Here is a 15,181-nt window from a genome sequence, read left to right on the forward strand (position 1 = left end):
ACAAAATAAAACATCAAACATCTTTGTTTATAGAGTCTTGCTACTGATGTTTATGCATGTTATTTTTTGCATTTTATTCATTGTCCTCCCACTCAGAATATATTTACTTGAAATATTATGTCTATTTCTAGCAAGCTTATTTATCTGATTTCCTGGCCTATTGGAAGTAGAAGAAGATTACTACTGAAGCCACATAGACTGAATGCAGATGATAGCTAATAAATTGACAGAGTCCACACTTGCGAAGGGATCACAATAATAATTTAAAATAGTATTCCTCTGGCTCTGCCTCTGTCTGCTGCATGAGAACATCAATCCTTCCTACCCTTCAGTTTCTTCCAAAATACTTCCCTGGGTATATCTCAACCACGGTTGCTTAAAATGTGGTCCTCTTCTCCATTTCTCAATCATTGTAGTACCGTCACCAGTCCTGGTATTAGCCCTGCCACAGATGGCAGCTAATAGTACTATAACCAGAGCCTACCTAATTCTGGAACCACTGCTGCTGTGGCCTTGCTCTCTCATGATCACAGAGATTAGTGTAACCGCTTATATTGGGGTAGGCTAAGCCGCTGTGATCATAGTATGTAACAATATGACTGAAGAACTATAGAAATGCATTTCTTTTTCACATAGGCGTCCTGGTTAGGTGCTCATTTCATCAAGATATTCTCCCAATGCAACTATTAATATTTGAAAACTCAGATTCCACCCATCTTCAACACATAGTTTCCAAGGGTGCTCTGCTCCCTGCCATCCCAGCCAGCAAGAAGGGAGGAAGAGCAAGTGGAAGAGACATCCACTTTTCAAAAGCCTCACCTCATATCCTTTTGGTGATAAGTTGACACATTCCTCATCTACCTGCAAAGAGGGGCAGAGGAACCAGGCCCTGGCTCAGCCATTTTCTAACCACATTATGCATTTTATGGATAATAGTATGTCACATTCATACTTCTCTTCTTTCATTGTCCTAGACCTTTCGTTATAGCCCTTGCACCAGCACCCAGAACTGGTGAAGGCACCATTGGTCACATAGTCTGTCCCAGCTCTTCCCTGACAGCTTCCTTTCCCATCCTTTTGGGCCGGGCGCGGTGGCTCATGCCTGTAATCCCAGCACTTTGGGAGGCCGAGGCGGGTGGATCACGAGGTCAAGAGATCGAGACCATCTTGGTCAACATGGTGAAACCCCGTCTCTACTAAAAACACAAAAAATTAGCTGGGCGTGGTGGCGCGTGCCTGTAATCCCAGCTACTGAGGAGGCTGAGGCAGGAGAATTGCCTGAACCCAGGAGGCGGAGGTTGCGGTGAGCCGAGATCGCGCCATTGCACTCCAGCCTGGGTAACAAGAGCGAAACTCCGTCTCAAAAAAAAAACAAAACAACAACAACTTTTGTAAACGTTTACTGCTGTTCTGAAATCCACTCACCTTTCCACTCATGCCCAACCTTAACTTGCCCCCTACTGAAGAGTGAAGGTAGAAGGCCTCACCTGTGAACCCTTCAACTCTCTTCTGGACACAGCCACTCTCTTCTTGCTTGCTTTCTGTCCCAGAGGAAGATGTATCTCTGCTTCTTTCTTGAGCCCACTCTTTTTCCTTCTAAGTTCCTAATCTTATTCTTGTCTGTATCATCTAGGATCTTGTTCCATTAAATATTCCTGCTTTCTCATAATTTGAATCTCATTATCTCTCCAGTATAATGTTAAATCCTTGAGAACATAAACATTCTTTGATGTTGCCTCGTGCTATTTTTCATTCTTTCTCCTTTAAAAAAAAATCTCTTTTTTTTTTTTTTTTTTGAGACAGAGTCTAGCTCTGTGGCTAGGCTGGAGTTCAGTAGCCTGATCTCAGCTCACTGCAACCTCCACCTCCTGGGTTCAAGTGATTCTCCTGCCTCAGCCTCCTGAGTAGCTGGGATTATAGGCACATGCCACCACACCAAGCTAATTTTTGTATTTTTAGTAGAGATCGTGTTTTACTATGTTGCCCAGGATGGTCTCAATCTCTTGACCTCATGATCCACCCACCTCAGCCTCCCAAAGTGCTGAGATTACAGGCATGAGCCACTGCATCCAGCCAAAAACAGATCTCATAAAAGATTAGTTTATATGTACTCATCATGTCTTTACCTCCTATCTACTTTCTAGCCTTTTGCAGTTCTTACAAAAAGGAGCACATTAAGCTATGTACGTTCCCACATTCATTCAACAATTCATCAACATATATTTATTTACACCTTTTATGTCAGGCATGGAGGATTTATCAGTGATCAAAATAAAAGTCTTTGTCCTCTTAGGGTTTGTATTCTACTAGGGAAAAAGCAGAGGAAGGTGGGGAAACGCAAATACTTGTTAGATGTGCCTATGATATGTGATGCATGCTAAAGAGAAAAATAAAGCAGAATAAAGGAGTTAGAATTTTGATATTTTAAACAGGGTAGTCAGGAAAGGCCTCTCTCACAGAAAATATTCCAACAGAGACCTGAAGCAAGTGAGCAAGCTATTCACATGGATAACTGGGGGAAATGTATTTCAGACAAGGAAATAGCATCCAAAAGGCCTCAAGGCAGGAGCATATCAGCACATACTAGGGCCAGTAAAAGAACAGGTGTGGCTGGAGCAGAACAGGACAGGAGGTGCAGCAGAGAGACCGCTGAAGCCAGATAGACACACAGGGCCTTCCAGCCTGTAGTAAGCAATGATAAGGAACCATGAGAGAGGTTTGAGGAGAAGAACGACATGATTTGACTTCTGTTTTAAGGAGGCACCCTGACTGTTGTATGCAGAATAGAATTTTAAAAAGTAGAGTGACCAGTTAGGATGCTACTGAAATAATCTGGACAGGAGATAATGGTCGTCTGGGCTGAGGTGGTATCTATGGAAGTAGTGAACAACAACTTCAATTCTGGGTGTTTCAAAGGGCCAACAGGTTGAGTAGTGCTGGAACCTTCTTTTTTTTTTTTTTGAGGCGGAGTTTCACTCTTGTTACCCAGGCTGGAGTGCAATGGCGTGATCTCAGCTCACTGCAACCTCCACCTCCTGGGTTCAGGCAATTCTCCTGCCTCAGCCTCCTGAGTAGCTGGGATTACAGGCACGCACCACCATGCCCAGCTAATGTTTTATATTTTTAGTAGAGACGGGGTTTCACCATGTTGACCAGGATGGTCTCGATCTCTTGACCTCGTGACCCACCTGCCTCGGCCTCCCAAAGTGCTGGGATTACAGGCTTGAGCCACCGCGCCCGGCCAGTGCTAGAACCTTCTATTTGCTCCTCCATTGGAGCTTCCCCTCCACTCTCCACACTTCTCTGCCCTGCTGCTTATGGCCAGGAGACTGATCTATACAGTCTCATATCGGGCCTCCTTTGGGTTTGACGCGTAAGAGGCCCCTGCACAAGATCGGAAGACAGGAAAAGCATGAGGTCACAATATTTGTTCTCCCAGCTCCCTCCCTGCCACCACCAGTTGTCTGTGACTATAGCTTTCATCTACAGTTACCATCTCTGGATTCCAGGAAGCCTTTTCCTTCTCTCCCTCCTTCTCACCTAATTATAATACCAGTTCCTGCAGTTGCTTGCTCAGGGGTGTGCCCTATTGTTTGTTGGTGTTCTTGAACCTTGTACACAGCTTTATAAATAATCCCTTTAGTAAGCTTTCCTGAAAATATTGGGAATTTGATTCATACTGGGAGGTAGGATGTCTAATTAGTAAGAACAGCAAGGGGAAATCTTTTTTTTTTTTTTGATATGAAGTCTTGCTCTGTCACCCAGGTTGGAGTATAGTGTCACAATCTCAGCTCACTGCAACCTCCATCTCCTGGGTTCAAGCGATTCTCCTGCCTCAGCCTCCCAAGTAGCTGGGATTACAGGCACATGCCACCACACCTGGCTAAATTTTTATTGTATTTTTAGTAGGGATGGGTTTTCATCATGTTGGCCAGGCTGGTCTTGAACTCCTGACCTCAAGTGATCCACCTGCCTTGGCCTCCCAAAGTACCGGGATTATAGGCATGAGCCACCACATCTGGCCCAGAACATCTTTGGAAATTAGGGATGGGATCTCATTATATTGCCCAGGCTGGCCTCAAATTCCTGTGCCAAAGCAATTCTCCCACCTCAGCTTCCCATGTAGCTAGAACTACAGGTGCAATCACACAGCCTTTTTAAAAATCACAGTTATTTGTTTGTCTGCCCAGTGAAATGTTGAATCTTTGAGGATGGAGATATGTTTATATTTCTATTCCCATGCCATGAGGCAGGTAGGATTTGCTTACAGTTGAATCAATGAATTTTTTTTTTTTAATGTTGCCACCTGAGTCCTCAAGAATTGACTAAATTATGTTTTACATGAAAGATTGATGAAAAGGAGGGTATATCTGTGTGTGTCCCCATCTTAGTGCTTACAAGTGTAAACTTGACCTTGTTGGATAATTAAGTTCTCTGGGATCAAGAAAAGTTTTTTTCTTTCCTTGAATTTTGTATAGTTATTGACTAGGCTACACAGAAGGGCATTGCAGAGTATTCAGGCAATTCCTATGTTATGTGAGCCTCCTATAATACAAGCCCCGTTTCTGAAAATGAACTGCCATCTGGGTTGAAATTGTGCACCACTGGGATTGGGGGATTTGTAGACTGACAAGGGCCAAAGGGACTTTTAAGGAAATATTGGGTACAGCTTTGTCATTATTCATTGTTCTTGTGAAGATATCTAAATAACAGTTTGTTGGTTTTACCAATTGTTTCTGAACTGGAAAGAAATACTGTTTGTTCTCACTTCCCTGAGAATATATTACTAACAACAAAGTTAGTAACCTTTTTTCTCAGTAGCTTAAAAGGCGGATTGTGATTTATTAAAGTCACCTGTTAAATTACTGACTTTTATTTACATATTTTAACAGCAAGTATTTCTATTATATTTGGTTACATATGTTCATAAGATAATTAGTATATTGGTGGTTTCCTTTCAATTTTTTGGTATTAATGCTGCATTTTGTTATCAATGTTCTTTATTGATCTAAAGAATATTTCCTTTATCTTCACATACATTTAGGCTTTTTTTTTTTTTTGACTTTGACTTCTTTCTGCTATTTCATTTGGGAAAAGCCTTAAACAGTAGGCTGAATGGCCTTGAGGTATAGTTTTAATAGAAGCATCACTGAGTAATCATTTGGTATAAACTTTCAACCAAATCCATTAATGGAAAAAAAGAAAGCAGTATATTTTCAAGGTTAACTTTCTTGATGGTTGCTTCCATGAATAACACATGGCCATTGAATTCATTTAATTTTTACCTGTATTCAGCTATATTTAAGGTTCCTATTTCTGATGAGAACAAAAAATTCATAGGTTCAAGAGATCAAATTGTCAAAGAATTTATTCATTAAAGACAAATTAAAACCATGGGGTTTGCATATGTAGAACTGTAGTCAATTCACCCGGAAAATGCCTAGAAATACCCTATGGATTAGATAGTTTGCTGTTAGATGTTTAACTAAAAAATTGAAGCCTTTTCTCCCTCTTTATTTTTGACATTATTAACTAGTCTCACAACCAAACAGATATAATTTTTGCTTTCTTAGAAAAAATATATATACTTTAAAGCACTTGCTTATTTTGTGAGTTTTAAAATAAATTTGATGACTTCATCTGAAAATTGAATAAGCACTTAACTGAAGCACAGCTACTTTTGAAATCTGCGGAATATGCAGCAGCTCTAATTCATTCCACAACTCGTCATTCAGGGAATATCAGCAGATGGCTACTATCTGTACAATCCTTTTGCATCTACTCAACCCTATTAACAAGTAAATCAGAAGAACTGATGGAGCATTACATACAGTTGTTATCCCCTTGGAAGATCACAACCATCCAGACAGTTGTGAAATAATGAAAAATGTAAAATAATGAAAAATAACAAGCAGTTACTTAAATGCTTTTATTTTTCTGAGAATTTCTTAAATTTTCTGTAAAGAGAGCCTTATTTCACTTAAGCCTCCACTTTACTGGGAAAGGAGGTGATAATGTTTACACTGAGGTCTCTGTGCTGAGTACTGGAGAGAGAAACAACCAGAGAATCCTAAAGAACCAGACAGACTGGTCTGGTGGTTTAAAAAGCTGTATCCGGCCTGGCACGGTGGCTCACGCCCGTAATCCCAGCACTTTGGGAGGCTGAGGTGGGTGGATCACAAGGTCAGGAGATCAAAACCATCCTGGCTAACATGGTGAAACCCCAGCTCTACTAAAAGTACAAAAAAATTAGCTGGGCATGGTGGCGCGCACCTGTAATCCCAGCTACTCAGGAGGCTGAGGCAGGCGAATCACTTGAACCCAGGAGGCAGAGGTTGCAGTGAGCCACCCAGGAGGCAGAGGTTGCAGATTCCGCCACTGCACTCCAGCCTGGATGACAAGAGTGAGACTCCATCTCAAAAAAATAAATAAATAAATAAAATCTGCATCCCTGCAAAGGATATTAACTCAGCCTTTCTTGTGGCTGCACAGTATTGGGATAAAAATGGAAACCATCATTCTCAGCAAACTGACACAAGAACAAAAAAACAAACACCGCATGTTCTCACTCATAAATGGGTGTTGAACAATGAGAACACGTGGACACAGGGAGGGGAGCATCACACACTGGGCCTGTCGGTGGAGTGGGGAACTAGGGGAGGGATAGCAGGGCATGGGGAAATACGGGACGGATAACATTAGGAGAAATAACTAACGTAGATGACCGGGTGATAGATGCAGCAAACCACCATGGCATGTACCCCAGAACTTAAAGTATTAAAAAAAAAAAAAAAAGCTGCATCCTTTGGGCTTCAAGATGGACTGTGCCTCCTTCAGCCATTTCCTAGTGCAGTGATCTTGAGCAACTTATTGATTTTGGCACTCTGTAAAATGAGAGGAGTTCACTATATTACTTGTTTTTCCAGCCATACTTATAGAGCACAAGGGTTTCTCAGAGTCTCCCCAAGAGTCCTAAGGTAGGTTGAATGGGAGACTCAGCCAGAACAGTTCTCTTATAATGTATTTACAGTTTCGTTTTTGGTTTTTTTTTGTTTTGTTTTGTTTGTTTGTTTGTTTGTTTTTGAGGCAGAGTTTCGCTCATTACCCAGGCTGGAGTGCAATGGCGCGATCTCGGCCCACCGCAACCTCCGCCTCCTGGGTTCAGACGATTCTCCTGCCTCAGCCTCCTGAGTAGCTGGGATTACAGGCACGCACCACCATGCCCAGCTAATTTTTTGTATTTTTAGTAGAGACGGGGTTTTACCATGTTGACCAGGATGGTCTCGATCTCTTTGACCTTGTGATCCACCCGCCTCGGCCTTCCAAAGTGCTGGGATTATAGGCGTGAGCCACCGCGCCCCGTGTTTTTTTTTGTTTGTTTGTTTTCAGTAAAAGATTGTTTAGTTTTAAAAAGCTTGATGACTCCCAAAATCCCTGCTAGCTTAACAAAAGCACATTGTTTAGTTTGTAGTCATTTTTTTCTTCATTTCTTTTTGCGAGGGAGGCCTATAGTCATGATTGACTCTAAAAGACAACTTTATGGGCTGGGCATGGTGGCTCACACTTGTAATCCCAGCACTTTAGGAGGTCGAGGTGGGCGGATTGCCTGATGTCAGGAGTTTGAGACCAGTGTGGCCAACATGGTGAAACCCTGTCTCTACTAAAAATACAAAAAAAATTAGCCAGGTGTGGTGGCATGTGCCTGTAATCCCAGCTAGTTGGGAGGCTGAGGCAGGGGAATTGCTTGAACCAGGGAGGTGGAGGTTGCAGTGAGGTGAGATCACACCACTGCACTCTAGCCTGGGCAACAGAGCTAGACTCCATCTCAAAAAAAAAAAAAGATAATCTGAGAAGTGAAAGTACTAAATTAGTGTTTGGATTTGGAAAGGCTGAGGAAATTAACTCATGTAAAAGCATCATTTCCTCTTTTAGAAATGAGTAAGGTGGGGGAAGGGAAGAAAAGATAACACGTGCAGAGACCCACGTAGGATTTTAGACCTGGAGGAAAATCCCCATACTTGGACAAAAGCTTGGGATTGGGAACGGTGAGAGATTGAAAAGAACTCATGAAAAGTAAAAAACTAAAGAGAACATTAGTTTAACTTTTTAAACATTTAAGATAATTTTATAAATCAATTTCCTTATATTTCAACTACAGATAATGTACCGTATTATTTGCTTTGGGAAATTTTTTAAGCTTTCAGGATTCTCTATAAATTAGAACAAATTGGTAGTATTCTTATTTCACAATACAACTGCTTCAGAAGTTATTCATGGCTATTTTCTATTGATTTGTTCATGTAAATAGAAAATTGAAAAAGCTACTTGAGTTATTGTTTTATATTGCCTATGAAATACCCAAACAAACATCTGTATTAAAACTAATAGGTCCATTTTCCAGTTACATATAAGGATCTAAATTTTTTTGTCACTGATGAGGTAAGAACATGAAAAGTGGTAGTCATTCTTGGACCCCACATTGGGCATTTTCTCACATCTTCTCTCTCTGCTTGGTATAATGGGTTAATATAATGGGTTAACCAATTCCAGAGTCAGGCAGCCTGGACCCAAATCCTAGCCAAATGACCTCTCTTTTACCTCTCTGTGCCACTGTTTTCTTATCTATGATGGAAGTAATTATATTTCCTACTTTGTAAAGTTTGTTACAGAGATTAAATGAATTAATTTATGTGGTATATTTATCAACATAATTTCTAGCCCCCTGATTGGCATGGCATTGTGTATTTGCTATTATTATTGCACAGAAGAGCAAAGATTTTAATTGTTAGTAAAACTGCAGTGCACTTGAGAGACAAAAAGCAATGTACTGAGGTAGATGAAAAAGTAAAATTTGGGAGAATCAACTCAGGAAACAGTAATCTGGCAGCATTCTATGAGGAGAATAGATATCAAGAGAAGGCAGTGTGCCAGGGACCATTCAGCATGCCCTGATTTGGACAAGAGATTAAAACATTCTGAAACTATAATTGTGGAATTAGAGCGGAAGAAGGAGAAAGATGTGTGGGAGATTACAGGCTTACATTAGGGGAAGAGGAAGAAGACTAACCTTACTTACACCTTCCACTTGGGTAACTAGCGTTATGGATGCGTCTTTTTTTTTTTTTTTTTTTTTTTTGAGATAGAGTCTTGCTCTTTTGCCAGGCTGGAATGCAGTGGTGAAATCTTGGCTCACTGCAAACTCCACCTTCTGGATTCAAGTGATTCTCTTGCCTCAGCTTCCCAAGTAGCGGGGACTACAGGCGTGCGTCACCACACCTAGCTAATTTTTATATTTTTAGTAGAGATGGGGTTTCACCATGTTGGCCAGGGTGGTCTGGACCTCTTGACCTTGTGATCCACCCACCTTGGCCTCTCAAAGTGCTGGGATTACAGGCGTGGGCCACCAAGCCCGGCTAGGGATGTATCATTAATAGAAGTAAGAAGCGCAGGATTGTTCTTGGCTTTCTGAACAATTTCTGTATATCAGGAAATAGGGAAGAAATATAAAATTTTCAAGACTAAGATTAAATGTAGTCTTATCATATTATACTATATTACTTATGTAACAATTAAATAGTTAAGGTCATGCCTGTAATCTCAGCACATTGGGAAGCCAAGGCAGGCAGACCGCTTGAGCCCAAGGAGTCCGATACCAGCCTCGGCAACTTGGCAAAACCTCATCTCTACAAAAACCAAAAATTTAGCCAAGCGTGGTGGTGCACAACTGTAGTCTCAGCTACTCGGGCAGCTGAGGCAGGAGGATCACTCGAGCGTGGAAGGTCGCAGCTGCAGTGACCTGTGATCATAATTGTACCACTGCACTTCAGCCTGGGCAACAGAGCGAGACCCTGTCTACAAAAAATAAAAATAAATAAATAATATATAGTCTTCATAAAGAAGCAAGTAGATAACATCTTTTAAAGAACATTCTTCCAATTAAGAAAAATATTTCCTGTTTTTCCAATTCCCTGATTTAGATTCCTAGATTATATTGTATCAATTCCCAGAGATTTATTAATCTTTGCTCTTTCTATCCCAAGACTGTTGATGTAGTAATGTGAAGAACTCAAACATAGTCGGGCACAGTGGCTCACACCTGTAATCCCAGCACTTTGGGAGGCCGAGGCTGGCAGATCACCACGTCGAGAGATCCAGACCATACCACCAACATAGTGAAAACTCATCTCTACTAAAAATACAAAAATTAGCTGGATGTGGTGGTGTGCACCTGTAGTCCCAGCTACTCAGGAGGCTGGGGTAGGAGAATTGCTTGAACCAGGGAGGCAGAAGTAGCAGTGAGCCAAGATCACGCCACTGCACTCGAGCCTGGTGACAGAGTGAGACCCCGTCTCAAAAAAAAAAAAAAAAGAACTCAAACATAAAACCTGTGGAAAATTAAACCATCACTTTCTGCATTTGACCCAAAATACTATGTATCCAGAAACACATACATACATATAACTATTTGGAGTTGCAAATAATTTTCGTCTGTTGTTTCATGAGCATTTTTATTATTTCCAGGTTCGATGGATGATGTACTGGATTGTTTTTGCTCTCTATACTGTGATTGAAACAGTAGCAGATCAAACAGTTGCTTGGTAAGTTTTACTATTGGGAAGTGGCCAAACTACAGATTCATTATCAGGTGTCCTGAGTTCTTACCCTGCTCTTGCTACTAAGTGATTTTGATCAAGTTACCTAATTATCCAGCAACTTGTTTTTGGCATCTGCTTTCCCATAGAACACTACTTTCCTTTTAGCCTCCATCAAATAAAGGCAGCTCATTTTCCTCCCCATACGCCACTCCCTGTTCACCTCCCACACACCTTCCCCCAGTATCTTGGAATAGGGAAAGTTGATTGTCATCATCCTTTTCTGTACTGATGACTTCAGACAATTTCCCTGTATCACTTCCTAAATGACTCCTCTTTTGAAGCCCACAGCATCTGGTTTTAGCACCCCCCTCCCTAGCCTTAAAACTCTCATCTACAAACATTCCAACTGGAAAACGTCAGCACCCACATGGACACCCACTCAACACCAGCTTCCTGGCTGCTCTGTTCCAAATAGATAAGGCAAAATTAAAGCATGTTTATATCCTCAAGGCTTTAACATTTTACCAAGGAGCAGTACTTAACTGGACAACTCGAATCTCCCTGTGGTGTATTTCAGTAGTGCATTTCCATCGAAACCCTGCCATCACTTAGAGAACTTCTCTTTTTAAGATATTTTGGTTTACTACTTTGCTAATATCTTCATCTGCCCTTGACACACAAACCTTCAGTCTATATTAGCCTTACAATTACTCTTTTTTTTTTTTTTTTGAGACAGGGTCTTGCTCTCTTGCCTAAGCTGGAGTGCAATGGCGTGATCCCAGCTCACTGCAACCTCCACCTCCCAGGTTCAAGCGATTCTCCTGCCTCAGCCTCCTGAGTAGCTGGGATTACAGGCGCATGGCACCATAGCCTGACTAATTTTGTATTTTTAATAGAGACAGGGTTTCACCATATTGGCCAGGCTGGTCTCGAACTCCCAGCCTCAGGTGGTCCACCAACCACGGCCTCCCAAAGTGCTGAGGTTGCAGGCATTAGCCACGGCACCCAGCCAAAATGATTCCTTTTTATTTTTTTAACTGGGCTGCTAAATTCAGCTGAAAAAATTAATCAACTGCTCACATAGATATCAGTTTGAACCTCATTCCTTTTACTTGCTCGTGGTCGGTGTCTACTTACATTCTGCCTGGTCTGTTTCAAACCTTTTCAATTCTCTCCTTATGCTGTCTTTCCCATTTTGCTTTCTCCTATTCTTGTAGTACATTAGGTCCTATTGGATTTGCTAGAAAAAAAAAATAGAAGTCATCATACTAAAATATTCTAAACAACCTTCCTTTATTTGCAAACATCGCTGTATCTCTCTTCTGATTTGAAATACTGTGAAAATTTCCCTTCCTGTGCCCCAAAGCTCATTCATTAATATGTTATATTTTTGATATAGGGGTTTGGTTGGGGAGGTGTCTTTGTTTTTGAGTGACAGAACATAGATCACAAACCATGCTACATCTAAGTTTCCAAGTTCTTTTTTTAAGACTTCATTTTTTTCTGATTGCAAATGTAGCCTATATATGTTATTTAAAAGTGAACAGTATAGGAAATGTTTAACATGAACAACTGAATCCAGAAACTCCTGTAATTGCAGTGTGGCACAGACCTCTTTGTGACCTACACAGTAAGTCATCCTCACTGCCCTCTACCTGCCTGCCTTGGCAGAAGAACCCAAATTTGCTCAGTTATCATTTATCCTAGTGATAAATGGACTACATTTATGTGTTCCTTGTCGTGGACAAGATATTGAGCCTCTCATTATACATTAGAGAACTTTTGCTGCAGCAAGAAACAACCATAAAAGTACAGTGGGTTGGAAAAGCAAACTTTGATTTTTTTGCTCAAGCTACATGATGGAAAATGTTTGGCTGCGTCTTTGCTGGGGTCAGGTCACCTTTGTTGTTGTTTTAGAGACAGGGTCTTGCTCTGTTGCCCAAGCCAGAGTGCAATGGCATGATGATAGCTCACTGCACCCTTGAATTCCTGCACTAAAGCAGTCCTCCCAGCTTGGCTTCCCAAAGTGCTGGGATCACAGGTGTGTAATCCTCACCTGGCCCCTTAAACCAAGGCTGAAGAAGCAGCTGTTCTCATGTTAGAAGGCAAGAGCTTAAAGCACGAGGTTGAGGGTGAGGAAGTGAGGAAGTCAAAGGGTGTTTAAAGCTTCTGCTTGCGTGTGACATGTATCACATTCATTTTCTGCTAGCCAAAGCAAGTCACATGGTTAAAGCCACAGTCATTGGTTGAGGAAGTATACTGGACCAACAGGGAAGACCCATTGTAATACTTTCCATTTTTCTTGCGATTTTCCTTGCAAGTGAACAATTTAGGTCTGCAGAGTGCTGTAATTCTGGCCAAATGAAATTGGAAGGGATATTTTTGGGGAGTTATGAAAAAGATGAAGATGTGTGTATGGGGTAAACATTGTGCACTTGAAGTGTATGAAGTCGTGCTCTGACAGGCACAGCTATCATATGAGGTAGATTATGTACTTCCATGGCAGTTTGGCTCTGCAGATAGCCTGGGCATACCTTAGGTACTGGATAAATAGTATTAGTGCCCTCTCTTAACTGCTGCATTCAGTTTGGCAGCTTTCCTATGCTTACTACAAAGGAAGATTCTTGTATTAGAGCAGGGGAATCTCTCAGGTAACACTTTAATGAACTGATCAATAGTAGAAACAAGATTATTCAAACACAGTTGTCTCCTGATCACTAACTTTTGCATTCTAAAACTTAGCATAGCCCAGGCACTATGGCTCATGCCTATAATCCCAGCACTTTGGAAGGCCAAGGCAGTTGGATCACCTGAGGTCAGGAGTTCGAGTCCAGCCTAGCCAACATGGTGAAACCCCATCTCTACTGAAAATACAAAAATTAGCTGGGCATGGTGACACATGCCTGTAATCCTAGCTACTGGGAAGGCTAAGGCAGAAGAATCACTGGAACCCAGGAGGCAGAGGTTGCAGCGAACCGAGATGACAACAAGAGCAAAACTCCATCTCAGGGCCGGGCGCGGTGGCTCAAACCTGTAATCCCAGCACTTTGGGAGGCCGAGGCGGGTGGATCACACGGTCAAGAGATTGAGACCATCCTGGTCAACATGGTGAAACCCCAAGTCTACTAAAAATATAAAAAATTAGCTGGGCATGGTGGTGCGTGCCTGTAATCCCAGCTACTCAGGAGGCTGAGGCAGGAGAATTGCCCGAACCCAGGAGGCGGAGGTTGCGGTGAGCCGAGATCGCGCCATTGCACTCTAGCCTGAGTAACAAGAGCGAAACTCCATCTCAAAAAAAAAAAAAAAAGAAAGAAAAGAAAACTCCATCTCAAAAAAAAAAAAAACAAAGCTTAGCATAGTGACTGAATTTTATAAAAAGTGTTTTTGTGATTTCCACAGTGGTTTATTTTTTCACTGGCAGTTTTTTTTCCAAATGTTTTTCTTATTAGGTTTCCCCTGTACTATGAGCTGAAGATTGCTTTTGTCATATGGCTGCTTTCTCCCTATACCAAAGGAGCAAGTTTAATATATAGAAAATTCCTTCATCCACTTCTTTCTTCAAAGGAAAGGGTAAGATATATAACTTATTTCCATAAATTATTTTTAGAAATGCCTAGGCTGAGGCCAGGTGTGGTGGCTCACACCTGTAGTTCCAGCACTTTGGGAGGCTGAGGTGGGTGGATCACTTGAGGCCAGGAGTTTGAGACAAGCCTGGCCAGCATGGTGAAACCCTGGCTCTACTAAAAATACCAGACAAAGTAGCCAGGTATGGTGGTGCTTGCCTATAATCTCAGTTAGTCAGGAAGCTGAGGCGGGAGAATTGCTTGAACTCTGGAGGTATAAGTTGTAGTGAGCAGAGATCGCACCACTGCACTCCAGCCTGAGTGACAGAGCAATACTCCATCTCAAAAACAGAAAGGAAAACACCTAGGCTAGGTGCAGTGGCTCATGTTTGTCATCCCAACACTTTGAAAATCCAAGGTGGGAGGATTTCTTGAGCCTGGGATTTGAGACCAGCCAAGGTGGGAGGATTTCTTAAGCCTGGGATTTGAGACCAGCTGAGGCAACATAATGAGACTCTGTCTCTACAAAAAAATTAAAAGTTATTCAGTCATGGTGGTGCGTACTTATTGTCCCATGCCACTGCATTCCAGCCTAGGCAAAAGAATGAGACCCTTTCTGAAAGAAAGAAACAAAGAAAGAAAGGAAGGAAGGAAGGAAGGAAGGAAGGAAGGAAAGAAATGCCTATTAACACATGCTAATGCTATAAAATTCATGAAACTATTATAGGAAGAATGTTCTAGGTTGGGGCTTCTTAACACTGTTTTTGAGTAAAACTGATATCTCTGGCTTTTTACCCCAGGAGATTGATGATTATATTGTGCAAGCAAAGGAACGAGGCTATGAAACCATGGTAAACTTTGGACGGCAAGGTTTAAACTTGGCAGCTACCGCTGCAGTTACTGCAGCAGTGAAGGTAACTTCTTCATTTACCTTTTTAATCCAGTCAGATTAAGTCAGCAAATAAAGTAAGGTGGCTTTTTATTTCAAACCATTATAAAATTGTGATAGAATCTTGCTGTATG

The 15,181-nt window shown here is 41.6% G+C and overlaps 1 protein-coding gene across 2 annotated transcripts in view; it reads left to right on the forward strand.

Moving 5' to 3' along the window:
• The window catches only part of REEP3 (receptor accessory protein 3), a 108,024-nt gene that overhangs the window by 69,306 nt on the left and 23,537 nt on the right, over positions 1-15,181 (forward strand). For both annotated transcript variants that reach the window (XM_039477779.2, XM_074382297.1), the window contains exons 3-5: positions 10,522-10,598; positions 14,045-14,165; positions 14,959-15,072. In XM_039477779.2, the coding sequence (XP_039333713.1) occupies positions 10,522-10,598; positions 14,045-14,165; positions 14,959-15,072 (312 nt within the window). The remainder of the gene's footprint in view (positions 1-10,521; positions 10,599-14,044; positions 14,166-14,958; positions 15,073-15,181) is intronic.

The sequence above is a fragment of the Saimiri boliviensis genome, chromosome 12 (assembly GCF_048565385.1).
Source record: "Saimiri boliviensis isolate mSaiBol1 chromosome 12, mSaiBol1.pri, whole genome shotgun sequence".
NCBI classification, from domain to species: domain Eukaryota; kingdom Metazoa; phylum Chordata; class Mammalia; order Primates; family Cebidae; genus Saimiri; species Saimiri boliviensis.